Raw genomic sequence first — 26,769 nt, 5'->3', positions numbered from 1 at the left:
AACCAATAGGATCTTTTGCAAGAATGGGTTTCGAGGGAACACTGGGATCTCCAGTGCCCAGTTCATTCTCAGCCATCACCCTGAACTCGTACTCGCAGCCCTCCACAAGATCTTGGACTCGGTACTGAGTCGCTGGGTACAGCGGTTCCCTTGTGGCTCTGGACCACCTCTTGGCTGACGGCTCCTTCTTCTCCAGGATGTAGTTGGTAATGGGCTTTCCGCCATCGCGAGGGCGGTTCCATAGCACTAGAGCATTGGTGGCATACACCTCCCTGACTGTGGGCATGTCTGGGGCTTCAGGGACTCCTGCAGCAACAGAGACAAAAACAGTTATCAGGCTTTTTGAAAATTTAATCAATCCCAAAGCACTGAAGAAATAAATGTGTCTTCGGACATAAAACATACTGAAAAGATCTTTGGCTCTCATCTCCTCAGACTCTAGTGGATCGCTGATGCCATACATGTTTTCAGCAGAGATTCTCATGATGTACTCTCTGCCCTCTGTCAGCTTGGGGATCTGAAAAAAAAAAAAAAAAAAGTTTAAACTAAGTCTCTATACTTCAGCAAACTACTTCAGCTGAAAATAACCTTTCTATATCTGACACCAAGGCAGCTGATTAAGTTCAGGTGGACAAACTATCTCAAATACCTTGCACGTGGTCTTGGTTGAGGCAGATGTCACTGTGGTCCAGATGTCTCTGTTGACATCTCTCTTCTCAATTATATAGTTGGAGACTTCCACACCACCGCTGTCCAGAGGAGGCTTCCAGGAAATGACCATGTACTCCCTGTGCACCTCCTCAAACACGACTGGGCCGACAGGAGGAGATGGCCGATCTGCAGGGGAAAAAAAGAAGAAATAAAGGAATCTGTGTTGCTGTAATTGACGAGTAGCTGCCTGAATAGATGACACTTAATTTTTTAGGTTTTCTCAATGAATTCCATCAACATACCAACAACTGTGATGTTGCAGAGTCCCTTTCTGGATCCAGTGCTGTTTTCCACCACCACCATGTATCTGCCACTGTGCTCACGCTTTGCCTTCATCAGGCCCAGGGACATGGTGGTCAACGTGTTCTTGAACATAATGTGTTTGTCGGCCTTCAGCTCTTTGTCATCTCTGTACCACATGATGGATGGAGAGGGTTTGCCAGTGTAGCGGCCTTGCAGCAGGCAGCTTTCTTCCACACGGATGATGATCTTATCGCGGAAGTCCAATTCGATGGTCGGTGGCTCTGGAAGAACAAAATAATAAAGACCACGTTATATAACATGGTTACACTGAGTACTAGGTGGTGATTATATTCTTTCATATTTTAACTAAGGCTGTCAGCATTAATATTCTAATCAATGAAAAGGCCGCAATTAACTTTTTTTATGCATTAATTGTATGCTTTTATTTTGTCCCTTCACAGCATCCTTAACTTGCCGTCTAACCATTAGCTGCTGCATCTATCATGGAACTTAAAGACAATGAATCGCTTCTGATGTTAAATATTATTAAAAAAATATAAATAAACTCCACAATGGCTCATTGCACAAGTTTAAAGTAATTCGCACCTTGTGGACAGTGGAATTAAAATATTATCCTCACCCAGTTCATCCTTGCATGTGATTGGTTTGGTGCAGAATGATGGTTTGCCGGGTCCAACCTCGTTGACAGCAATCACCCTGAACTCGTAGGTGTCTCCCTCCCTCAGACCGTCGTAGGTGTACTTCCTATCCATCAACCTCTCCTTTGTCAGTCTGGTGAACTTGTCTTTGCCGATCATACGTGCCTCCAAGATATACATGGTGATCTCTGAGCCACCATCATACCTGGGTGCTTTCCAGCTTACACTGATCAAATCCTTGGTGACCTTGGTGACCTCCACATCCTCAGGGCGGTCTGGCACACCTGACACAAATACAAAATGTAATTATGTTTGCGCCAGTTTTAACAGTTGGATAATAACAGATGAGAGCACAGAGAAAGGGGACCAAAAGAGAACAAATGACAAGGTCAAAACTCCAAGACTTTTTGAAACTGTTGAACTCCCGATCAAAGTTCTGATCACTGTCAAATATCCTGTCAGGAAATTCTAAAATAAGAATATTAAATTCTCCTGAGATGTAACTTCCTATGCTCATAACATTTTTCTTAACCAAATAAAATAAAAAATAAATAAAAATAGTAATAAAGTTTTTAAAATCAAAATCTTGGCTGTATTCGCAGGACTCATCTTTGGTTGACAAAACTCACTCATCGGCTCTTTGATCAAAATTTCAGCTGCGGTCGACAAGAAGGGTCCAAGGCCAATGGCGTTCTCAGCGGCCACTCTGAAGAAGTAGGACTTTCCGGGGGTGAGGCTGTGAATGATGGCATTCTGTCTGCTGGCAGTGAAGGAGACTGAGGTCCAGGCCTTGTGCTCGGCTTCCCGCTTCTCAACCACGTAGTTGCTGATGGGAGAGCCGCCATCATTCTCAGGGAAGAACCAGTTCAGCTTGCAGGAATCATTGCTTAGGTTCTCCACAGTGACGGGGATACCAACAGGCCCAGGCACATCTGAAGGAGGACAAAACCAGGTTTAATTAATAAATTAAATAAATAAATAAATACACACACACACACATATATATATATTTATTTTGACGGTATCTCACCCAAAACATCAACTGTGATGTTCTTCTTCTTCTCTCCAACAGCATTCTTGGCAGTCAGTGTGTAGATGCCGAGGTGTTTCCTGGCGCAAGGTTTGATTACCAGAGATGAACTGATGGCTGTTGTCTCCACTTTAGCCTCAGGAGGCAGTGAAGCACCATCTCTGCTCCAGGTAACCTCCGGAGATGGCTGGCCTGACACATAGGCAATGATGCGGATGACTCCGCCAGCGTGGACCACCATCTTCTCTTTCACCGAGGCGTCCAGGTCAACCTCAGGAGCAACTGAGGGCAAGGTCAACGTTACAGTCTGCCTGTTTTAAAAAGACTGATTATTTCAGGTTTGTCTCTCGGACCAACTCACTGGTTCTGTCTTGGACCTCGAGCACCTCTGGAACTTCGCCAGGCTCGCCATTACCGGCAGCATTGAAGGCAAAAACCCTGAACCTGTAATGACCGCCAGTCTTCAGACCAGCGATCACAAACCGAGTACCACGGATTTCAGTCTCCTTAGCCTGAAAAAATACAAAGTCAGTTTGTAACTTTGATTTTGGTTGTATGATGATACAAAGAGGCAGCAGGCAGACAACGTCACCTTGACCCAGGCTTCTGTGCCCTCCTCCTTGTACTCCACCCAGTAGCCCAGGATCTTGGAGCCTCCATCCTTCAGAGGAGGGATCCACTCCAGGTCCACCGTGGACTTTGTCCAGTCAGTGACCTTGGGAGTTGGAGGAGAGGGTGGAGCTATGTGACAGGACAATAGATGGTTAATGTCTCACTCTGTGAATTAGAAACATACATTTGTACGATTTCAGATTGTCACTTACAGATCGGGTCTCTGGCAAAGATGGGGTCTGTGGGGGGGCTGGCCAGTCCAGGACCCGCGGCATTGATTGCAGACACTCTGAACAGGTACTGGGATCCCTCAATGAGTCCGCTTATCACAAACGACTCACCCAAACCCATGGGACGAATGGGGTCCCGGGTGACACGGGCCCAGCGTTTGCCCGATGTCTCCTTGCGCTCCAGCCAGTACCCAGTGATTGGTGTGCCGCCATCGTCCTCAGGCTCCTCCCAGTTCACTGTCATGGAGTCCATGGTGACATTGGTGACGGTCGGCTTCTCACACTGACCGGGGACGGCTGAGGGATGATGGACAGGAGGTATCAAACGTTAGAAGACGTGGGGTGTATTTGGTGTATGGTGGAGAAGTGGTTCAGGTCTTTGAGATGTCAGAATATTTATAATGTGGTGAACATGTGTGTTTAATGTTCTGTCAATAGGCCGGTGTGTGTAAGGTTGTGTCGCTCAAGTCCTCAAGTCTTAGCTGCTGGGGTTTTTACTTCAGACAGGAGAACGTTGTTGCTTTCACAATGTACTGATCATATTGGATGTTACTACAAACAGCTGCACTCACTGTAGCGGTTTCGGGCCACCTCAGGTTCACTGTCCAGTGGTTCTCCCACTCCATACTTGTTTTGGGCCATTATACGGAACACATACTCGTGCCCCTCCATCAGATTATCCACCGTCCAGATCCGCTCCTTGGGCTCGTTGGTGACGGGCACCCAGGTATTCCTGTTGGCCACCCGCCTCCAAATGACGTAATTTGTGACTTTGGAGCCACCGTCATCCTTTGGTGGCAGCCAGGAGAGTGTGATCTTCTCAGCTCCAACCTCCTCAAACTTAATGGGAGCAGAGGGAGGACCGGGGCGGCCTGGAGGCAAACAGGAGGCCAGCACATTTAAAAATACACAGTTATACAGTAAAACAAAACGAAGTGATACAATGACATCCTGATGACACTAAATCAATCGTCCAGGTCTCTGTCCGTACCTAGCACATTCAGCCTCATCTCTTTGGAAGCCTTGCCCATGCTGTTGGAGGCGACCAGCGTGTACAGGCCAGTGTCGGGACGTTTGCCCTGCTGGATGAGCAGTGTGCAGCTGTCGTCGGACACCATCTTGTTGACATGCTCATCGTAATGAACTTCCACTTTTTCGTCAGACTTGTGGGGTGGGGCTTTGTACCAGGTTAGCGTGGGGAAGGGACAGCCTCGAATCTTAGCCACGATGCTGATGTCACTGCCCTGCTCAACCTCCATGAACTCTTTCAATTCAATGGATGGAGCACCTGTGAGACACGAGAAAATTAAGAGCCCGAAGGTCTTTTGCTTCTTTCTCTTCCTAAAAATCCAGTTTAAATTTGACTATATTAGCAAATATGGTTCAACCCATGAAGTTTTGATTAGAAACAAACAGAAGTCAAAGACAACAGATTTCAGATGTCTTAAACATCTCAGATAGAACTTTATGGCATCTTTCATGAAACTAAACACTGTTCTTACAGATCTGGTCCTGAATGAGGATGGGTCCAACGGTGGTTGAAGGCCGGCTGGGTCCAGCCTGATTCCACGCCACCACTCTGAACTCGCACTCATCCCCCTCTGTCAGATCCTCCACCTTGAAAGTGGTGGTGTCCACATCTCTCCTGTTGCACCTGCAGGAAACAGCACAGAGGCTTTAACTCAGATCTGTTTCAACCAATGTCTCATAGCACAGATCATCCAAAATCTAGTACGATAAAACTTGAATCAGGCCTTGGACTCAGTTTCCAGATTGAGTCTCACATACTAAGAGGCCCTGAAGCGTTACCTCCTCCAGGACTCCTTCTGGGCGCTGCTGGCAGCCCAGCAGAGTAGATCAACGCTGTAGTGGGTGACGGGTGAGCCTCCATCGTTCTTTGGAGCCTTCCAAGTCAGAGTCACAGTTCCCTTCCTAACGTTCTGGATTTTCAGCCTCGTGGGAGGATCAGGAGGATCTGCAAGTATGATATAATCTTTAATGATGTGAGGGTTTTACAAGAATGTAACTATTTATAAATACCCAATACTCTGCTGGGGGTGCTAATTCAGATGCTGTAGCTACATGCTCAGTAAATTTCTGCCCTAAACAGACTTCAATATTCTTTACCAAAAAAGTCTTAAACACACCAGTGATACATTTCTGTTCATCATTGACACCACGATAAAGAGAGAAAACATACGGATGGGATCTCTAGCTCTGGTGCCCTCAGTGGTCTCAACAAAGGGGCCAAACCCGAAACGGTTCTCAGCTCGGATACGGAACAGGTACTCCTCGCCATCGATCAGGTCTGGAACCACCAGAGACTGAGCAGCACAGGCTGTGTTCACCTGAATAAGTGAAATCAGGGTCCAGTTTCAGATGTGAAGACAGATGGTGTCATGATGTCAGTGTGTTACTCTGTGGGTGTGGGGTCGTACCTTAGTCCAGGCTTTGCCCAACACCATCTTCTTCTCGATGAAGTAGCTCTTCACCCTGTCACCTCCGTCACACTCTGGGGCTTTCCAGGTAAGTCTGCAGGTTCCCCTTGTCACGTCACTCACTTTCACATCTCTTGGTGGTCCAGGCAGGTCTGCAAGTCCACAACACAAGATATTAAAGACACAAAGACTCACAAAGCTGTAGTTTATCAGATGAACTAATGACATCTTTGAACCCTTCAATCCTTACATACCAAGCACATTGACTCTGACTTTGACGACCTTGTGTCCTGCAGGACTCTCTGCATTGATGATGTATCGGCCACTGTGGTTCAATTTGCTTTCTGGAATAACGACAGCCCAGTTTGTGTCCGTTGAGTGAATCTGAGAAAAATGATGGATGATGTTAGAAAATACGAGCTTCAACTCGAACATAATATGACTTAACTGTCTTTTTACTTAATGAGTCGTAACAATACCCGTCGATGTATTAACAAATCTAAAGTCATTGCTCAGTATTTGGAATTTCCATTTGATGATGGAAACAAGACCATTTGCGATTTTCAATAATCTGATCCTTACCTCTGAGTCAATAGGCAGGGTATGAATGTCATTCTTTTTCTCTGTCTCGGCAGTTCCATCGAAGGTCCAGGTGACTTTGGGAACAGGCCTTCCGGTGATGGTGGCGGGAATCCTGACAGGTTTTCCTGCTCTGCAGTTCAGCAGGTCATGGGCGCTAACGTCAAGCGTCACATTTGGCTCAACTGAAGAGCAAACGAGTAAAAACAGCTTTAATTCTGCACCAAATCTGTTTGATTCATCAGTATCACGGATCAATGCAGCTTTTCTCATTTGCATCGTGGAGCTTCAAATGAATTCTTTCTCAAAGTCATCAAAAGAAGACTTAAAAGCTGACTGTACACAGTGATACCAGTTTCTGTCACTGCTGTGGTAGATAGTTTTAAAACTAATTTTAGAAGATTCATCCTCGTGACTCTTACTCAGGATGTCCTGAACCAAGATGTCCGACGTCCTGGCTGGCTCAGAGTTGCCGGCAGCATTCACTGCGTAGATCCTGAACTTGCACTTTTTGCCTTCCTTTAGGTCAGGGACAGTTATTTCGGTGGATGGGTGGAGCTTGTCAGCAGGGTTCACCCTCCTCCAATCAGGAGAGCCCTCCTCGTGGATCTCAATGATGTAACCCTTGAGGGGGCTGCCGCCATCTCTGTCGGGTGGAGTCCAGCTGAGAGTGATGCTGTTCTTAGTCTTGTCTTTAACTTCAGGGGATCCAGGTGAGCTCGGAGGGTCTAAGAAAGGAGCACAGAACTGTCAACTTCATGCGTAAAGGGCATAAAGATACGTCAGCAATAAGCAGCTATAAGCGCAAAAATGAGCAGATTCTGGATCAGCACTCACTGCATGGGTCCACAGCAAAACGGCACTCTGTGGCCTCACTGGGGGGTCCAACACCTGCCGCATTGGAGGCTGCGATCCTGAACTGATACTCTGTTCCTTCGATGAGCCTGAGCACTGTGTACTGCAGCCCCTTTACTGCCGGTTTGGTGGCTGGAGCTCGGTTGACACGGCCCCAGTACACGGCTCCTCGCTCCCTCTTCTCCAGCCAGTATCCCTGGATGGTGGAGCCACCATTGTCTAGAGGAGGATCCCAGGTCAGAGTCATGGTGGTTGCTGTGGCAGCAATAATCTTGGGGTTACGTGGAGGTCCAGGGAGCCCAAACGGATCCTTCAACTGGATTTTCTCTGAGTCACAGCCGTCGCTGACACCATACTTGTTTTCAGCTTTGATCCTGAACTGGTAGGAACCATTCAAGTCCAGTTTGTAGACCTGAAACAGCAGAAGTTTTGTAAAATGCAGAATCAACCACATGAACGGTGCAGGGTTCTTTTTTTGATTATCAGTCTTCATCTCTAAATTCTGTTGATGTGATACTTCTAATGTCTTTCAACTGTGAGTTAATGATGGAAATGATAATCATCAGATATTAGTTTGTTTTATTTTTTGGCAGATTAGTCCTTCACTCACCCCATATCTTCTGTCAATGAGGTTAACGGTGAGAGCATCAAAGTCTGACTTCTTTTTGCTGGCATCTCTGTGCTCCACGATGTAGTTGGTGATCTCACTGCCTCCGTTGTCCTCAGGGGCGTCCCAGGTCAGGTAGCATGAGTCTGCCTTGATGTCAGAAACGACGACGTTCCTCGGGGGAAGAGGACGGTCTGAAAATGCAGGTTCAGGTTCATGAAGCTCAGTTAGATGAGTGAAACTGAAAATCTGATGAGAGTTCTTGTTTATCTGTTTTTTGGAGACTTTCATACCGAGGATCTCGACCCTGATGACATGCTGAGCTTTTCCATGACAATTTTCTGCCACCAGCTTGTAGTTGCCTGTGTCCTGCCTGATGGTTTCTGGGATGGTGATCTTTGTCTTCAGAGTTGTTCGGTTGACCTGAAGATGAAAAACTTCCGTTAATTATCTGCTTGTCAATCTAAGCTGGCTGTGGGGGGAATTAAACAAAAAACTCTTCAACCGAGAGACAAAGGGTTATGGGAATAAACGGGCAAAAACTACCATAAACTTTTAATTAATTGATAATCAATTAAAAAAAAAAAACACTTTAAATGTATGTATGTAATAATAAAATAAACGATACAGTGAAATATATGCCAAGGTATGAAGTATAAAAGAGTTTAGTATCTGAAGTTACAACTGATTACCCATCAGTCCACTTGATCCTATTGCAAAGGGATCAGCTATACATCGTTATCTTGACCAAACTGTTGGACACACTGGCTGAGCTAAAGTCCAAAATTCAACATCAAGTGGCTCCGTTTTCACCTCTTCGCTCTCCATTGTCATCTTCGCCTCATCAGGCTTCTCTATCACCACATCACCCTTCATCCATTGGATGGTTGGCAGAGGAAGTCCCTTCACCTCTGCTGGGATGTCAATGGCTGAACCTTTCCTGACGATGATGGCGTTGCTCTTAAAGAACTTCAGGATTTGGATAATTGGAGCAACTGTGGATGAAAATCATAGTTAAAATTTTCTTTCCTTTAAAATTCTGTAGTTTCACCCAAACTGATCCAACGTAAACAATTTTGACATTAAAGTCTATATTTTATCATAATTTCTGAGTCCAGAGTTTCGTACTTTCATCATCCTGGATCTTGGCAGTAATAGGCTTGGATGGCTCTCCTTCCCCAACCTCATTCACAGCTTTAACACGGAACTGGTATTCCTGGTTTTCTGACAGGTTCTCAACTGTTCCACAGCACTCAGTGAAGATCTTGCGGTTGGCCACATCAAACTCGTTACTGTCAGACCTCATCTTCTCCACGTAGTACCCTCTGATCGGGCTGCCTCCATCAGAACGAGGTGGCTGCCAGGCCAGAGTGATTGTGTTCTTACTCCTATCGGTGTAGTGTAACTTCTCTGGGGCAGATGGAGTACCTGAAACATTAGGGAGTCTGGTCAACGCTGGACAACCATTCAGCAGGCCGCCTGATCCTCTGCTTCACAATAGCCCAGAAAATGTGATGTGATATTTCCGGTGGTTTACCTTTGGGATCCTCAGCCAAGATTGGGCCGAGGTCAGCTGGAGCTCCATCACCATACTTGTTCCTTGCAATAACCCTGAAGTCGTATTCCTCACCGGCCAGCAGACCCTGGACATCATACTTACAGGACGCCACCTCAATGGGCTGGCGAAAGAGTTTCATCTTGGCATCCTTCCTCAGCACCTCGTAGCCAATGATGTCACTGCCACCGTTGTCCAAGGGGTCAGACCAGGTGAGAGTGATGTTCTTCTTGGTCACCAAGACAGTCTTCAGGTCCACCACCGGTCCAGGTACATCTTCAGAAACACACGCAGGTCAAAATGTCAAATTTCAATTCAAGGACTTTTCAACTTTGTTTTTAAGCTTCTCAAAATAATCATCAGCAACAACAATCCAGATTTGTTCTGCATTACAAAAGAATTTAAACATTCCAAACATCAGGATTATTGTTTCAAAAAACTAAGTTGCACCTAACAACTTGAGACACGATGAATGAGATTCAGAGTGTGTTTGCAGTGACGTCTAATACTGACCCATAACATCGACTTTGGTGTCAGCGGTCTTGGTGCCACTGCTGTTGGTGCCAGAGATTTTATATATTCCGTGATCTGCCCTCTCAGCCTTCTTGATGAACAAGGTGCTGTTCTTGCCCTCTGTCTCCACAATCATCCTCTCTTTGTCGATATCAGCCTCATCTTTGGCCCATTTGACCTCCGGTTGGGGTCGGCCGGTCACCACGGCTGGAAGCCTCAAAGACTCACCCGCCTTGATCAAGACACCGTTCTTCACAGAGACATCCAAGTCCACAGCAGGAGGTTCTGGAAAGCAGAGACAATGAGAACTTAAGTATTGTTTGGAAGTTTAAAGAAGTATTAACTTAAATTGAAACATTTTCTATGAAACATGAAATAGCTGAAGAGTTGAACTTTTCAGCAATTATTCTTTTCTAACATCCAACATGGTTGAGTAATAAACTTGTTCTTGCCTTGAGGCTCTTTGATGGTGACGGGTTCGGTAACTCCTGGAGCTCCAGGACCAGCATCGTTGACGGCGATGACTCGGATGTAATAATCTGCTCCCTCAATCAGGCCTGTTACTGTGTAGGTCAGCTCTTTGCACCTGAACTCTGTGCTTCGAGTCCACTCCTTCTCTCCAGCCAAAACCTGCGTCCAAAAACATGATTGGAACATCATAGCTGAACATTTCTGTTTGAGCAAATGTAGCTGCAGATGTTTCAGTTACTGGAAATCTAATTTTCCAGTATTCAGGGAAGTTCTGACATTAGTTTTCTACCTTCTCAACATGGTATCCTAAGATGTCTCCTCCACCGTTGTACAGTGGTGGCTTCCAGGCCACAATGACAGAGTCCTTCCCAGTGTCCACGATCCATGGAGTAGGGGGGCCAGGGGGCACTGAGGGGAGGCGGACACGATAAAAAGTTAGTTCAGATACACCACTTCTTGTTTTAGGAACCGGGTGGTACACTGATCCATGTTAAAATGGACTAAAATAAATAAATAAAGGCCTGTTCATATTCATACTTCATACATACAGAGGTCCAAAGAATTTTGGGAAAATGCTTTATTTGATTTGACTTTTTAGGGGTGTTCAAAGACCAAAAGCACCAAATTGTCAGACTCTGTTTTCATTGTCTTGTACACTTCCTTCTTTATTTTGAAACTCTTGTGTTCCATGTTGTCAGACTCTGTTTTCGTTGTCTTGTACACTTCCTGCTTTACTTTGAAAATCTTGTGTTCCATGTTGTTGTTTGCCGTTTACTTCCCCCCTTTGTTCTTTTTCCCGCCATTAGTTGACTCCTAATTTGTTTCACCTGTATTGGTTCCTGTGTATTTAAACCCCGCCTCATTCCCCATGTCTCTGCCAGATTGTCTTTGTTACCTTCTGTGTGCTAAGCTCTCTCGTGTTCCCAGTTGTTTGCTCGCTCCCAGTGTATGACCGGACTGTTTTTTGATGTTTGATTCTCCTGCCTACTCCTTGCCTGTTTTGTCTGCCTGGTCCTGCCAGCCTTTTTGTGTATGACCCCTGCCTCCATTTGGATTAAAAGCTCTTGCCCTACTGGACTCACTACCGCTTCCCCTTTTTGCACCTGGGTTCACTCTCATCAGCTCTGACACATATTTCATCACCTGTCAACGAAAAGTATAAGTGGAAAGATACAACTAAATAAATTTATATTTTAAAAAGCTGTCAGGAATAAGAGGACAGTGATGGCCCAATGATCCAATCTCTGTGTGGTTGTTGTGTTTGTGACGCACAGAGCAAATATGAAAGAGAGGAATTGGAGAGGAGTCAGCAGACAGCACTTACGGATGGCGTCCATGGTCACGATGCGGTCGGTGGGATCGCTGAAGGGCCCGGGCCCAGCCAGGTTTTCGGCGCAGACTCTGAAGATGTAGGTGAGCCCCTCCATCAGGCCGGTGACCTTCACATCCAGAGAGTTCAGGAGGGCCCGGTTCACTCGGGTCCAGTGTTTACTGTTAACCTCCTTCCTCTCAATCCAGTAGCCCAGGATGGGGCTGCCGTTATCCTTTGGCTCGTGCCAGGAGATGTGGACACTGCTCGCTGTCACCTCGTGGACTCTGGGAGTGTTGGGAGCATCAGGAGGATCTGGAAGGGGAGAAAGAAGGTGAGCGACTGTGGTGATTGGGTGAAAAATCCAACGCCGTGTATGGAAGTGAATTTAAAAATGAATCTTAATGTTTCAAGGTACTAAATTCTACAACATCAGATTACTTTTAGATATTTAAACTTTAACTTGAGCTTTACATTTCCCTGCTGTCACTTACTGAACTGGTTCTTGGCCACCAGCGGCTCGGAGATACACGGTGGCCCACAGCCGAACTTGTTCTCAGCAGTGACCTTGAAGATGTACTCCTTGCCCTCGATGAGTTTAGTGACAGGACAGCTGGTGCCCTTCAGGGTGGAGGTGACGGTGATCCAGCCGATCTCATCGTTTTTGTTGTCTTTCTTCTCCAAGATGTAATTGAGGATCTCACTGCCTCCGTCATCCTCAGGAGGCTCCCAGTTACAGACGACTGAGGTGTTCCTAATATCGTCGAAGGTGAAGTTGATTGGAGCACCAGGTTTGTCTGCAGGACAAGAGACTCACGTTAACATTTAAAAAAACTGAATGTTTCATCCACAAACCAAACACATTACAAAAACAGAGAAAATACTTTTACTCCCAAAGGTTTTATCATTTTCTTTCATTTCTATTCACTTGATTTCTCAAAATCAATAATTATTACCAGATATTATAGATCTTTCAAATAAAGTGGCACATGTGAGGAACCAGGGAGGTCATGTCAGCCGGAGGTTCAGGTACTTTCATAAACAGATAAACTTACCAAGGACATTGACATTGCAGGTGGCATGGGCGACACCGTGAGTGTTCTCCACCTTGATGGTGAAGTTTCCGTGGTCGGCTCTCACCGCGTCACGGATCATCAGTGCAGATTGGCCCTTCTGTGTCTGATCCAGACCGAGACGTTCACGCAGTGGAGTCACAAATTCCTCCTCTGGTTCTGGAACCTGAAGGTGTGAAAAAAGAAATATATAAAACATATATATTTATTGAAAACATGTAAAAAGGGGGGGCAACATGGTGGTATAGTCGTCAGTGCTCCACGACCTGATAACTGATAAGTGGTTAAGGATGAATGAATGTAAAAAGGGATTAGGAGTGATGTCTCTGCAACAACACAGACCTTGGCCTTGGTCCTCTTCTTTCTGACGATAGGAACAATCTTTTTGGTTGGCTCTTTGGTGACGTCTTCATCATTCTTCAGCCAGGTGACTTTGGGATAAGGAGACCCGCAGATGAAAGCATCGATGCGAATCTCCTCACCTTTCTTAACACACACACCAGCCTGCACACGGGCATGGAGGGTGACCTTTGGTTTTTCTGCAAATGAAAAAGTTTTGACACTGACGATTCTTGTTTATAGTTCAAAGCTAACTACACCATAAAATAAATGATCCAAAGTGTTTGTAGCTTCTCGTACCAACAGGGTCTGCAGCCTTGACCAGGGGTGTGCTGCGTGACGGCTCACTGACTCCAGCAGCATTCTCAGCGCGCACCCTGAACTGATACTCCATGTCCTCCTTCAGGCCTGTCACCATGTAAGAAAAACCAGGAACCAGGCTTGGAGTGACCCTCTCATAGCGGTCACCATCCTTTTCAATCTTCTCCACAATGTAACCCTGGATGGGACAGCCACCATCGTAGTCTGGAGCCTTCCATGTGACTGTGATGGACTTGGACGTTGGGTCATGAGCCTCCACCTGAATCGGTGGGTCTGGTTTCTCTGCAAATCAACAGTAAATGTCTGAGCTGCCTCCTTTGGCCAAAACTTTACTAAAGAACAGCAGTCATTTGGTTTCATGTTGTTCATGTTGACCCTTTGAAGCACTTTGGTCAACTTACATTGTTGTAAATATGCTCTATAATAAAATGTGACTTGACATCCTGCCCTTTTTAAGTCTGATCCTGAGCTACATTTTATCAGTTGTGATGCTGAATGCTCACATTGAACATACAGATCAATTGTCAGACTTACGTTTGATTTCCTCAGTGATGACCGGGTTACGTAGCTCCAGATAAACTCCAGCTCCAACTTTGTTGACAGCCTTCACCCTGAAGTAGTACTCACAGTTGACAAAAAGCTCTTTGACAGTGTAAGTCAGGACATTCTCTCCAGACATGACAGGCATATAAGTTTTCTTGGATGCCTCACGACGCTCCAGAGTGTAGCTGATGATGGGAGTGCCGCCGTCATTCTCTGGCGCCTCCCAGCTGATCTTGCAAGAATTCTTGGTGGCATCGCTGGAGCTGATGTCTTTACACTGACCAGGGAGTCCTGCAGGGTTCAGAAAGGAAGCAAAAATGTGTGAGGAGATCTAACAGGTTGGCTGTTTCTAGTTAAATATGTCCTTAAAGCAGTTAGAGGGTCAAACTAAAATGAGAGCACACTTTTATTAGACTACACAACCTTTCCTTGGATGGTCATATGGAGATATCCTACCGATAACTTTGACGTTGATAGTTCCAGTGGCAGTTCCAAGACTATTCTCCAGAGTGATGGCATAGGCACCGGCATCAGCATGTGTGCACTTGAGTAACTCTAGGTGAGCACTGTTCATTTCCACTGTCATGGAGAGGCGGTCATCGGCCTTACACTCCACTGTGTCCTTCTGCCACACCATCTTGGGTGTTGGGATTGCTCTATAGGGGATGTTCAGGTGCAGCTTTTCACCCTCAACCACAACAACATCCTCTGCCTCCAAATCCATAGTTGGAGCACCTTAAAATCAGAGGAGGTTGTTATTATTTATTGTTTACGGTTCACCATCAGTATGATCACAGTGTCAGTAAATCTCTTACAGTCAGGATCCTTAGTGAAGATCTTGTCGGAGATCTCAGAGGGATCACTAACACCAACAGAGTTGATAGCACGAACTCTAATAACATACTTCTTCTCTGGTTTAATTCCATCATCAATCCTAAACTTCAGCTCCTTGATAGGTCTGTTATTAACCCTGAGCCACTTCAGCTCTGGACGGGCTTCCGCCACCTCAACGTGATAGCCAGTGATTGGACAACCACCATCCTTGGCTGGAGGCTTCCAGGTGACATTGATGTGCTCCCTGCTAGCATCAGGGATGGTGACTTCCAGAGGAGGAGAGGGAGCACCTGAAGAGAAAGAAGGGCATCTGTGAATACATCTCAAGTCTCATATAGATATTAATGCACTTAGTCTAAACTGAATTCATTGATAAAATAATTGATTTTCAGGAATATCCACATCACCGATAGAAAGTTCTTATGCATACAACAAATTTCCAATGAATGTTTGACGGTTTCTTACTGGTGGCATCCTCGATTGTCAGGACCTCAGTTGGTTCACTTGGATCACCAACTCCAGCCTCGTTCTCAGCTCTGACCTGGAACTGGACTTCTGAGCCTTCATCAACATCCGTCACCTTAAACTGAGTTTCTTTGTCTGGAGTCTTGCAGCACTTAAGCCAACGAGTTCCCACCTTCTCTTTCTTCTCAATGACGTACCTGGAAACAGAGGGAGTGATATTTTTTTCAGTGTTATCTGACATCACGGACAGTAAAGGCAAAGAAATTCACTCACATTTGACTCAGAATATCTCTAAAAGGCACATTCTGTCAGTATCATGTAATTTTAGTTACAGTCACAGCAGTTTTTCATCTTACTTGGTTATAGGTCTTCCACCGTTGCTCTTGGGCGCTTCCCATTTCAGCTCCACATGCCTCTTGGTGACCTCCACCACTGTCAGGGCATAAGGAGGTCCAGGAGTAGCTGCAAAGAATACGACGAATATTAATCCATATTTGACAACTAAATTATTTTGCAGTCATATTCAAAGTGATAAAGTGAAGCTATAATACTTTGTGAGAGTGCTTACAGCTAAAATAACACCAAAGTGTTATTTATCTGTTGATGTAGAAAAAAACTGTGAAAGCCACGTGGTAAAGTGGACTGACACATAATTGAAGAACTTACTGAAGGTGTCCTTGGCGAGCACAGCATCCTCCAATTCACAGAATTCGCTTGTCCCGACGGCGTTCTCTGCTGCGACACGGAACACATACAGCGACCCTTCATTGAGAGGAGTCACAGTGTACTTCAGTTCCTTGACGGTGGTGTCGACTGCCTGCCAGGCCTTTCGCCTTACGTCCCTCTTCTCCACCACATAGTTGGTGATGGGTGAGCCTCCATCGCTGCTGGGAGCCTGCCACTTCAGGTCAGCATTGATCTTGGTGATGTTGGTCACATCTAACCACTGAGGAGCTGATGGAGGGTCTAGGGGATGGAAAACAAGCAGTGTTGGTTTTTCATCTCTTACTGACCATAAAACTCATGATCATCATGACAACAACATTTTTCATGAACTATAAACCTTTGAGAAAAGCAGCATTCTGCTGCCCACCCATGTCCTCCCTTGAGCTGAACTTACAAAGCCTCTCCTTGCAGACCACAGGGTCACTGGGCTCACTGGGTTCACTCTCTCCTGCCTTGTTGACAGCCTTGACCCTGAATGAGTATTCCTGCTTCTCCATCAGACCTTTGAGTTGGTGCTCGGTCTGAGGAATGTCTTCTGCCATACAGATCCAATCATCACTTCCAGTCTTCTGGAACTCAATGATGTAGCCATCAATCTTGGCCCCACCATCGTGCTCTGGGCGGGTCCAGGCCACCAGGGCTGTGGTCTTACCGATGTCTCTGACAACAGGTTTTCCAGGAGCCCATGGAGGATCTGAAGAACAATGTGGTTTTATCATAATCAGGCAATTATCCTTATGATGTCCTATCTTGATTAAACAAAGAATTTTTTAAAAGTAGATCACAGCCCACTTTGACCGAGACAGACGTTAACAGTTCTATTTGAGACCTACCAATGGGATCTTTGATGAGGACTGGATCAGTCTCAACACTTGGTTTTCCAGGTCCAGCCAGATTCTCAGCCAGAACACGGAAGCGATACTTCTTCTTGGTGGGGAGTCCCTTCACCCTGCAGCCACAGACACATTATTGTTCAACACAATACAATACAACACAAAACAACACTCCCAAATAAACATCCTTCAGCTTGTAAGTTCATAATATTTCTTTCTTATTTATGAGATGAGTTTTGCAATATTTTACCTGAAGGTTGTATCCTTGATAGGCAGTTTGTTGCATCGGATCCACTTGTCACTTTCTGGATCAAACTTCTCAACCCAGTATCCAGTGATAGGATTGCCGCCATCCTCGTCTGGCTCGAACCAGGTCAGAGTCACAGCATCCTTGGCGATGTCAGAGGGCGTAACTCTAGTTGGAGGACCAGGAGGATCTGAAAAAAGTGGAAAATGTTAACTGTCTTTGGGGTCTTTTTTCATCCATGTTTTCATGTTATTTGATGGACAGAAAACTGATGTGTGAAAACTTACCAAAGGAATACTTAGCAATAATTGGCACATGCTCTGCAGGTTCACCGATGCCATACTGGTTCTCAGCACTGATCCTGAAGATGTACTCCTTCATTGCTGTGAGCTTGCAGGCTTTGAAAGTGGTGTGTTTGACTGTGGCTGACAGTTTCACCCACTCCTCTTTGTCTGCCTGTCGGCTCTCTACAATGTAGTTGGTGATGGGTGAGCCACCGTCATCCCTCGGAGGGTTCCAAGCCAAGACGCACGACTCATTGGTGATCTCTGAGATATCAAAAGCAGCTGGAGGTCCGGGTTTATCTGAATAGGAGGAGGAAGAAGAAGAAATGTCTCGAGTTGTATTTATTGATACAAGCTAGTGCTCAACTTCTCTCCCAACACATGGGTACAGTTGTATCTATAGCTTCAGAACTTTATTCAATGTCTGTGTACCGAGGATGTTGACATCGATAGTGGCAGTGGCACGTCCACATGTATTAACTGCCTCAATGATGTAGGTAGCAGTGTCTCCTCTGATGGTGTCGGTGATAGAAAGCTTTGAGTGTCCTGGCTCTGTGTCGATGGTGATGCGGCTGTCGGCCCGCAGGACCAAGTCAGCCTTGGTCCACTTCACCCGGGGGTCGGGCTTTCCTTTGACATCGGCAGGAAGCTCAATCTTGGTGCCGGCTCTGGCAGTCAAACCGGCCAGCAACTTCACATCCAGCTGGATCTCTGGAGGCTCTGTTGGAATTATAAAAGTTCTTATAAAAATCTCATTTATCTGACTCCTGATTTTATAAACTCTGACTACTAATTTAATCTCTTTCTGAGTCCCATTAACATTTTGATTGACATTTTCCAACTACAAAAGATCTCCTTACTCTTCTTAATCCTGATCTCATTTCCATTTCAAATCATCTCACAGCTGATCCTGATGGGCTTTCATTCCTGAGTACATTACATTTACAGAATTTTCTGATAGTTGCTCCTCAGGTGCATTTTGTGCTCGCCCACCTCTAGCATCCACAGCCTGAATTTCATCAGTGGCTCTGCAGGGTCGGCTCGCTCCCAACTTGTTGACAGCTCTGACTCTGTAGGCGTACCACTGACCCTCAATCAGGCCAGTCACCTGGAACCTTTGAGCATATAAGAGACCTCATACAGCTGTCTAACAGTATGTGAATAAACACTAAGACAAATTACTGCAACGCTGTTAAGCAAATAAACTTTATAACTGTGAGGACTTACTTCAGTTCAGGGATGGGGTCACTGCAGGGCTCCCACTTGTCAGTACCGCGCTGACATTTGTCCACGACATAACCTTTGATTGGGGAACCGCCGTCATACTTTGGAGGTTCCCAAGACAAGAAGATTGTCTTTGCACTCTTGTCACGCCACTTCAGGCTCTCTGGAGGATCAGGTACAGCTGCAAGGACAAACGTAATGTGTATCTGAGTCTTGGTATTTTCTCAGAGGTCAAGTTAAGATGTCTGAGTTTGATCAAAAGAAAGGGGACACACACAACACTTGTTGTTCTCAGTCTGAGATGATGAATATACTCACTGGCAGGAGAGGACACATTAACAGGCTCATCAATGTATGCCGGCTCTCCTGGTCCACACTTGTTGCAGGCGGTGACACTGAACAGATACTCCTTTCCTTCAATTACATCTGTCACTGTGTGCTCGAGGTCCAGGATGCCAGTCGCAACCTGAAAAATATGTTGTTTTAGTAGTTAGGAGATGTTGCACATTTGGACTTTAATTCCTTCTTCTTGGTTTTACTTCCTTAGGTTCTGCTGTGCTTTGTTAGATTTTTTTGTTTTTGGGCCACCAACCACCTGATATTTTGGATTTATAAGTTTCAAACATCCATAGATTCATCACGTTTTGGTAACTAGGACCTGAAAAGTTTCATTGATTTCTACTCTTGTCTAGTTGCTGATCAAATCAAATATTTGGTAAATATTTTCAGAATCCAATCTGACTTTCACCTTGGCCCAGGTCTTGCGGGACACTTCTCTTTTCTCGATCTGATAATGTGTCACTGGACTTCCTCCATCATGCTCCGGAGCTTCCCACATCAGGTGAACATGGTGTCGGGTCACCTCAGCCACCTTTAGGTCCTTGGGAGCACTTGGGCATGCTGGGAAGATAAAAGCACCAAAGAAAGATGTGTGTCAGAACTTGTTGAGTACACCCTGACTGGGCAATCCTAAATCACACCTTTGTGCAAAAAGTAAATCTACTTTCCATATTTGATTTCACTACAAACAGGAATGAAGTTAAAAAAATTATTACCTATGACGTTGACCTCAATCTCTCCAGAGACAGAGGAGACATCGTTCTCCAGCTGCAGGCTGTAAGTGCCTTTGTCTGGTCGGACGCTTGGTGTGACAGTTAGCTCGGTATACGTCGGCTTTGTTACCATGGAGACACGTTCATCAGCAGTCGTCAGCTCCTTCTCTCCAAAGGTCCACTTGGGCACAGGCTTTGGGTAGCCAGTGATGGGCACTCTGATGATGAGAGACTGAGGGACGATCACTTCCAGACCATTCCTGAAGGCGCTCAGGTCAAAGGTTGGACCAACTGCAACAAAGAAAAACATTTTGGATCATAGTGTCACTCCTGCTTCCGCAGTACGACTGTGGGATGCAAATAGTCAACATGGTGGATATTTTTGTTTGCCCATCGATCCAGTTGTCATGAAAAGGATTGTTCATCTCATACCATGTGGGTCGTCTGCGAGCAGCGGTCCGAGTTGCTCAGCTGGATCAGAGATACCTGCAGCATTTTCTGCATAAACTCTGTAGAGATACTTCTGAAGAGGTTTCAATCCAGACACCTGACATGGGACAACATCAGCAGTAAACTCAAATGAACCAGTGAAGTCAGAGCTCCATAAACACAGAGAGGATATTTGTCGATTGGGGAAGGGATGATAATGGCAGGGGCTTCAGTAAAAAAGTGTACCCGGTAGGAGAGGTCTGGGCACAGCCTGGCGTTACAGCGGAGCCACTTGTCAGTGCCTTCGTCACATTTCTCGATGATGTAACCGGTGATCATGCTGCCACCGTTGCTGGCAGGGGTCTCCCAGGTCAGAGTGACAGCTGACTTGATTTGGTCACTGAAGTTTAGGTTCAGGGGCGGGCTCGGTCTCTCTACAGTCACAATGCAGAACATCCAATTAAATTGCACAATTGGATTCTATTTTCCGGGTATTAAAATGCAAACACGTGAATTCCCAGTTTTTACTCACCAATGGGATCCATGATCTTGACAGGATTTGTGGCAGCACTCGGCCTGCCGATGCCAGCTTTGTTCTCAGCTCGGACTCTAAAGATGTACTCCTTGTTCTCCACCACATCATTTAGTGCAGCTGAACGGTCGTTGGCACCACAGACCAGAGCTGCCTCCCACTTCACAGACGTTCTGTCACGGAGCTCGATCACATAGGCAGTGATCTCAGAGCCACCATCAAATTTGGGAGGCTCCCAGGTGACAGTGGCCCCAAACCTGTTGACATTGGCTACGGCAACATTCTCTGGAGCATCAGGAACATCTTATGGCCGAAGAGAGAAACATTAAGTACTTGTTTTGTGATGAGAAGGAATGTTTATATAAATGGTGATCTCTGGATGAAGCTTACCAAACTTATTCTTGGCCTGGACAGCATCCTCTGTGGCGACAGTGGGACCGCTGCCAACTCTGTTTCGGGCACAGACCCTGAAAAGGTACTTGGAGTCCTTGTTCAGGCCACTGACACAATACTCTGGAGTGTCAGCACGATCTGTCGCCAGAGTCCACGTCTTACGCTTCACATCACGCCTCTCCACAACGTAGGCGATGATCTTGCTTCCACCATCGCTCTCTGGCTCCTCCCAAGCCAAACTGACCTCACCATCAGCTGTGTCGACCACTCTCAGGTTCTTGACAGGTCCTGGGACATCTAAAAACATATAGAATGACATATAGAAAAGAAAGAAAGTTTACAGACACGGAATCTAGTTATCTTAAAACCAATCAGTGTTTTAATCTTGAGACTCACCAATCACGTCCAAGTTGATGAATGCTTCGCCTTCGCCATGCTTATTCTTGATAACCACTTTGTACCGGCCCTGGTCGTCTTTGCTAGGGCTCTTAAGCCGGTACTCGGTCTTGTCAGCAGAGGTGTCGATGTTCTGGACAGGCAGACTGGTGCCCTCAAAGAACCATTCAGCATCGGCACGAGGGTAAGCATCATAGGGAACGCTCATGACGAATGGTCTCCCAGCATCTGTCATCAGATTCTGGTCGGTGGTTTTAATCTTGGGAACAGCTGCAGAAGAGTAAAAAGTATTTAGTGGAACCTTTTCATTTCCTACTGATTCCTTTAACGTGTTCAAATCACTGATCTACCTCCATAAAGAGTTCTAGGACACATTTTGAACCCAAAATTGATCAAACTTGCATTAATGTACAGTTTCACAAAAAACATGTTCATTGCCACATCAATCCCAGAGTGTGATGACTCACCTGCCAGCTCCAGCTTGGCTCGGGCATCTTTGTCCTTGGCCACAATCCTGTACTCTCCCTGGTCTCTGGGTCTGATCTCACAGACCTGCAGTCTGTGGACTTTACCCTCACTAATCATCTGGTACTTGTCTCCCTGGACAATAATCATGTTGTTTCTCATCCACTTCACTTCCACTCTGTCCTTGTTGAGCTCCACCTCAAACACAACATCTGAGCCCGGGGGTTCAAACATGTCCTGAGGTGGCCTGACGATCTCCACTGGGGTCTCTGTGGAACAGACAAACATCATCACATATTAAATTCACCAAACATCAGTTGTTTATCAGTTTGAAAAAAGAAGGAAAGATCTGAAGAGTTTACCTTCAACAAAGAGTCTTGCTCTGGTCCTCCTGTCTTCTATACCACAGGCATACTCACTCTCATCATCAGGTCTGCATACCTTGATGATCAGTTTGCACACTTTGCCTTCTTTTACCATGTGATATCTGCAAAAAACACAATTAAAAACACGATAAAAAAAAAACATTAAAACTGAAGAAAAAGCGAGAGTGGGTCCTGGAGGACTCCTGTACCTGGGACCTTCTCTGATCTCTCGTCCGTTCCTGTACCACTTGACAGCAGCCTTCTCCTTACTCAGCTTGCAGGTGAACTCAGCATCTTCAAACTCTGTGATGGTCTGGTCTTTGAGCTGTGCGGTGAAGTCTGTTGGGGCTTCACTAATGATCAGCTCAGCCGCACACTTGTCGTCTCCAACCACTGCGGTGTACTCTCCCTCGTCATCCATGACGCAGTCCTTGATGGTCAGAGTGTGTCTCAGGCCATCGGCTCTGTAGACAATGCGTTTGCTGAGTGGCAATTCCTGGCCAGCCTTCATCCACCTCACTGTCACCTCAGGGCGGTTCACCTTACAGATGAAACTGATGGTCTTTTTCTCTTGTGTCTCAATGTCCTCGATGGGCTCCAGGAACTTCAGCTTCTCCTCTGTTGAGTAAGTGTGCGAACAGTCCATCAATCAGAGCACAACAACCAAGCTGCTCTCTTAATTCATGAGTTGAAATGGTAAAAAAATTACCTGCAACTTTAGCGCTGGCGGCGCTCTTGGCCTGCTCTCCTCTCTGATTGGTTAGGTTGATGGTGTAGGTGGCCTCGTCAGACTTCTGGGCGTCTTTGATCCTCAGGGAGAAGACGTTGTCCCTTTGAGCCATCATATACTTGCTGCTCTCGAATATGGTTTCCTCATTTTTCAGCCACTTGGCCTTCGCTCCTTCTGTGTTTATCTCACAGTTGAACACAATCTCACTTCCCTCCTTCACCTCTGTGTCTCTGATTGGTGTGATGATCCTCAGTTTTTCTGAAATAAAGCACAAATTTGTGAAACCAAACCTTTGATGGAAGAGGAAGAGATCAAGGAAATAAGAGTCGTACCGATCACACACAGGTCGGCTGAGGCTCTGACGTTGCCAATCTTAGCAACATAACCTCCCTCATCTTTCAGCTCACAGTTTTTCACAATAAGAGCCCTTCTCTTTCCTTCACTGATGATGGTGTATTTGTCTCTGGCTTCAATCTCCATGTCACCTCTAAACCATTTCACCTCGTAGGTTTCCTTGGAAACAGAGCAGGCAAACTCAGCTTTCTCGCCTTCCACTACCTCCTGGTTCTGAGGCCGGGCAATGAACTCAGCCGCTAGTTCTGCGAAGAAGAAGAATAAGTAAAATTGAGCTTTTCTGACAGCTTCCTCCAAAGGCAAAATGATGATGATGAATCCAGATGTCCTACTGTAAAGGCAGGACATCTCACAGGGTCCTTTCTGGGTCAGAGCATAATGACTTCAGATGTTTGACTCTTACCATTGAGTTTGAGTGAGGCAGAAGTCTTAACAGTTGGACTCAGCCTGCAGTTATACTCTCCAGCATCCTCCATCCTCAGGTCCTGGAGGATCAGGATCCTCTTGCGTCCATCCACAATCTGGTCGTAGCGGCCGCCCTCTGGTAGCTCCTCATCTCCTCGGTACCAGGTAACGTCGGCGTTGGCCTTCGACACCTCGCAGATCATCTTCACGCTGTCCGTCTCTGTTCCCTCCACGTTGGACAGGTTCTTGGTGAACCGCGCTGCCTCCTCTGAGATGGAGCACAGCAGCAGGAGTTAATGAAGAGTTTTCAAAAGACTTTCTTTTGTGAGCTACGACAGCAGCTCACATTTGACTTTCCTTCTTGACTCCTAAACTTTTAACTTAGTGTGAAATGGTGGATATACAATTAGTCAGAGAAAGACACATTATTCAGAGTTGCTTACCAATGACAGTGAGCATGCCGGAGGTTTTGGAAGTTCTGGCATCACATTCGTACTCTGCCTCATCATCAAACACAGACTTGTGGACGATGAGGATCCTCTGGACTCCCTTGGCGATGATCTCATACTTCTTTCCTTTCCTGATCTCGCTTCCATCCTTGAACCAACGCACCTGGTGGGAAAGAGCGTTTTGTGGCACTCATTTCATGTTATACATTCAGTTGCAAAACCTGATCTGGTCTGTCCGATCAGGCCTCACCTTGGCGGACTCACGGGACACTTCACATTCAAACTTGGCAGATTCTTTCTCTCTAACCTCCACGTCCTGCAGAGGCTTCGTGAACTCCACATGAGGAGCTGTAGATACAAACCAACAGCTCAGTGTGATGGACTTAAAATCTGAGTCCTGGTCATCAAAAAATAAGTGTGTCCTTACGTGTGACCTCCAGGAAACAGGAAGTCTTGAACTCTTTGGCATCACAGGTATACATCTTGGCATCATCTGGAGTGCAGCCGTGGATGAGCAGCGCCCTCTTACGTCCATCAACGATCAAGTCATACTTCTTGGTCTTCCTGATCTCCTGACCTTCTCTGAACCAGCGTACTTCTGCGTTCTCTCTGGAAACTTCACACTCCAGAGTGGCGGTGGCTTCCTCCTCCACCGTCTGGTCCTCCAAAGGCTTTGTGAACTCCACCGGCGGCTCTGCAAGAAAACAAAGGTTACATGTCAGGTAAGAAGCACAAACATATGTTCTGTTGAAACGTTTGAGCCTGCGATGCGTTCACTATCCCTGTTGTGTTTGGTTGTCTCACCTCTGACATTGAGCTGAGCCTGAGTCTGAAAGTCTTTAGCAGTCAGTTTGACTTCGCCGGCCTCGGCCAGTTTGACATCTCTGACGGTCAAAGTGTGAACGCGACCCGCTACACGAGTCTTCACCTGTAGGGATGGACACACAGAGGTCAGCTGGATGATGTGACAGTGTGTGTGTGTGCAATATTTCAGTCAAGCCTATTAATCAACCCCAGACCAAAATCTGGCTGCAGGTTTTTTGAAAGCCTCACTCTTAGTCTTTCCCACTCAGACTGGAAAGGTGAAAAACCAGTTCTGTTAGTCACAGTATACCGTCCACCTGGTCCGTACTCAGAATTCCTATCAGAGTTTTCTGAGTTTATATCAGAGTTAGTACTCAGTACAGATAAAATCATTATTCTGGGAGATTTCAATATACATGTTGATGTAGAAAGCGACAGCCTTAGTTCTGGGTTTCTTTCCCTACTAGACTCAATTGGCTTTTCCCAGCATGTGAATGAACCCACTCACTTCTACAATCACATCCTTGATCTTGTTCTAACTTATGGCATTGAAATTGACAATCTAACAATTCTTCCCCAAACTCTCTACTGACTGACCATTACCTTATTACATTTGAGTTTACTTTAATGGGCTCCACAGCATTGAGGAATAAATTCAGCTATAGATGTTTATCTGAAGCTGCTGTGGCTAAATTTAAAGAGAACATTTGGTCATCATTCCCAACAATGCCATATCTAAATTCAAATGAGGATTTCTCCCATACGCAGGTTGATGACCTTGTGACTAGCACTATGGCCACACTGCGTTCGAATCTCGACAATGCCGCCCCTCTCAAAAAGAAAGTATTCAATCTGAGGAGGCTGGCTCCCTGGTATCATTACCAAATCTGTGCCTTAAAGCAGACATCAAGGAAATTAGAAAGAAACTGGCGTTCCAGTAAGTCAGAAGAGTCTCACAGAGCCTAAAAACATATAAAAAAGCTCTCTGCAGTGCTAGAAGTTCATATTACTCAGCACTCATAGAAGAAAACAAGAACAACCCCAGGTTTCTCTTCAGCACTGTAGCCAGGCTGACAGAGAGCCATAGCTCAGTTGAACCAGTGATCCCCTTAGCTCTAAGCAGTAATGATTTCATTAACTTTTTTACAGATAAAGTTTATCAGCTCTTGCCTACGTCTCCTACTGAATCTCCTACTGAATTTAAATTTCCAAAATCATTGAGAAAGCTGTAGCAAAACAACTACACGAGCATCTGGATGGGAGCAGTTTGTTTGAAGAGTTTCAGTCAGGATTTAGAGCTCATCATAGCACAGAAACAGCGCTGGTTAAAGTCTCCAATGACATTCTAATGGCTTCAGACAATGGATCAGCCTCCATACTTCTCCTTCTAGATCTTAGTGCTGCATTTGACACCATAGATCATAATATTTTACTACAGAGACTGGAACATTGGAATTAAAGGAACTGCACTAAGGTGGTTCAAATCCTACTTATCAGATAGACATCAGTTTGTTCATGTTAACAACAGCTCCTCCTCATGTACTGTAGTCAGTCATGGAGTCCCACAGGGTTCGGTACTTGGACCAATCCTCTTTACGTTTTATCTGCTTCCTCTAGGCAACATTATCAGGAAACACAGCATCAATTTCCACTGCTATGCAGACGACACTCAGCTGTACTTATCAATGAAGCCA

General features: G+C 45.7%; 1 protein-coding gene across 1 annotated transcript in view; it reads right to left on the bottom strand.

Moving 5' to 3' along the window:
- Positions 1 to 26,769, bottom strand: part of LOC115061562 (titin-like) — a 154,750-nt gene that overhangs the window by 58,559 nt on the left and 69,422 nt on the right. Inside the window, exons 103-166 of the mRNA XM_029529957.1 lie at positions 25,076 to 25,199; positions 24,699 to 24,965; positions 24,522 to 24,619; positions 24,266 to 24,434; positions 23,821 to 24,090; positions 23,396 to 23,662; positions 23,043 to 23,321; positions 22,543 to 22,951; positions 22,331 to 22,455; positions 21,971 to 22,237; positions 21,504 to 21,773; positions 21,105 to 21,404; positions 20,715 to 21,017; positions 20,429 to 20,616; positions 20,186 to 20,300; positions 19,757 to 20,044; positions 19,450 to 19,601; positions 19,020 to 19,167; positions 18,705 to 18,882; positions 18,471 to 18,592; positions 17,910 to 18,197; positions 17,481 to 17,777; positions 17,197 to 17,383; positions 16,947 to 17,062; positions 16,508 to 16,807; positions 16,054 to 16,353; positions 15,744 to 15,849; positions 15,388 to 15,584; positions 14,904 to 15,212; positions 14,545 to 14,823; positions 14,080 to 14,379; positions 13,525 to 13,827; positions 13,228 to 13,424; positions 12,868 to 13,051; positions 12,307 to 12,609; positions 11,828 to 12,127; positions 10,793 to 10,911; positions 10,485 to 10,662; positions 10,033 to 10,317; positions 9,502 to 9,795; positions 9,093 to 9,392; positions 8,778 to 8,959; positions 8,258 to 8,387; positions 7,968 to 8,158; positions 7,340 to 7,769; positions 6,925 to 7,230; positions 6,506 to 6,687; positions 6,178 to 6,307; positions 5,924 to 6,075; positions 5,686 to 5,833; positions 5,295 to 5,460; positions 4,988 to 5,139; positions 4,477 to 4,773; positions 4,058 to 4,357; positions 3,468 to 3,782; positions 3,236 to 3,384; positions 3,005 to 3,155; positions 2,644 to 2,925; positions 2,243 to 2,545; positions 1,595 to 1,897; positions 954 to 1,235; positions 650 to 837; positions 406 to 517; positions 4 to 306 (exon numbers count right to left, since the gene is read on the bottom strand). Of these exons, the coding sequence (XP_029385817.1) occupies positions 4 to 306; positions 406 to 517; positions 650 to 837; positions 954 to 1,235; positions 1,595 to 1,897; positions 2,243 to 2,545; positions 2,644 to 2,925; positions 3,005 to 3,155; positions 3,236 to 3,384; positions 3,468 to 3,782; positions 4,058 to 4,357; positions 4,477 to 4,773; positions 4,988 to 5,139; positions 5,295 to 5,460; positions 5,686 to 5,833; positions 5,924 to 6,075; positions 6,178 to 6,307; positions 6,506 to 6,687; positions 6,925 to 7,230; positions 7,340 to 7,769; positions 7,968 to 8,158; positions 8,258 to 8,387; positions 8,778 to 8,959; positions 9,093 to 9,392; positions 9,502 to 9,795; positions 10,033 to 10,317; positions 10,485 to 10,662; positions 10,793 to 10,911; positions 11,828 to 12,127; positions 12,307 to 12,609; positions 12,868 to 13,051; positions 13,228 to 13,424; positions 13,525 to 13,827; positions 14,080 to 14,379; positions 14,545 to 14,823; positions 14,904 to 15,212; positions 15,388 to 15,584; positions 15,744 to 15,849; positions 16,054 to 16,353; positions 16,508 to 16,807; positions 16,947 to 17,062; positions 17,197 to 17,383; positions 17,481 to 17,777; positions 17,910 to 18,197; positions 18,471 to 18,592; positions 18,705 to 18,882; positions 19,020 to 19,167; positions 19,450 to 19,601; positions 19,757 to 20,044; positions 20,186 to 20,300; positions 20,429 to 20,616; positions 20,715 to 21,017; positions 21,105 to 21,404; positions 21,504 to 21,773; positions 21,971 to 22,237; positions 22,331 to 22,455; positions 22,543 to 22,951; positions 23,043 to 23,321; positions 23,396 to 23,662; positions 23,821 to 24,090; positions 24,266 to 24,434; positions 24,522 to 24,619; positions 24,699 to 24,965; positions 25,076 to 25,199 (14,635 nt within the window). The remainder of the gene's footprint in view (positions 1 to 3; positions 307 to 405; positions 518 to 649; positions 838 to 953; positions 1,236 to 1,594; positions 1,898 to 2,242; positions 2,546 to 2,643; positions 2,926 to 3,004; positions 3,156 to 3,235; positions 3,385 to 3,467; positions 3,783 to 4,057; positions 4,358 to 4,476; positions 4,774 to 4,987; positions 5,140 to 5,294; positions 5,461 to 5,685; positions 5,834 to 5,923; positions 6,076 to 6,177; positions 6,308 to 6,505; positions 6,688 to 6,924; positions 7,231 to 7,339; positions 7,770 to 7,967; positions 8,159 to 8,257; positions 8,388 to 8,777; positions 8,960 to 9,092; positions 9,393 to 9,501; positions 9,796 to 10,032; positions 10,318 to 10,484; positions 10,663 to 10,792; positions 10,912 to 11,827; positions 12,128 to 12,306; positions 12,610 to 12,867; positions 13,052 to 13,227; positions 13,425 to 13,524; positions 13,828 to 14,079; positions 14,380 to 14,544; positions 14,824 to 14,903; positions 15,213 to 15,387; positions 15,585 to 15,743; positions 15,850 to 16,053; positions 16,354 to 16,507; positions 16,808 to 16,946; positions 17,063 to 17,196; positions 17,384 to 17,480; positions 17,778 to 17,909; positions 18,198 to 18,470; positions 18,593 to 18,704; positions 18,883 to 19,019; positions 19,168 to 19,449; positions 19,602 to 19,756; positions 20,045 to 20,185; positions 20,301 to 20,428; positions 20,617 to 20,714; positions 21,018 to 21,104; positions 21,405 to 21,503; positions 21,774 to 21,970; positions 22,238 to 22,330; positions 22,456 to 22,542; positions 22,952 to 23,042; positions 23,322 to 23,395; positions 23,663 to 23,820; positions 24,091 to 24,265; positions 24,435 to 24,521; positions 24,620 to 24,698; positions 24,966 to 25,075; positions 25,200 to 26,769) is intronic.

The sequence above is a fragment of the Echeneis naucrates genome, chromosome 21 (genome assembly GCF_900963305.1).
Source record: "Echeneis naucrates chromosome 21, fEcheNa1.1, whole genome shotgun sequence".
NCBI lineage: Eukaryota > Metazoa > Chordata > Actinopteri > Carangiformes > Echeneidae > Echeneis > Echeneis naucrates.
The sequence above is the reverse complement of the archived record's forward strand: the minus strand, read 5'-3'. Positions and strand labels throughout refer to the sequence as shown.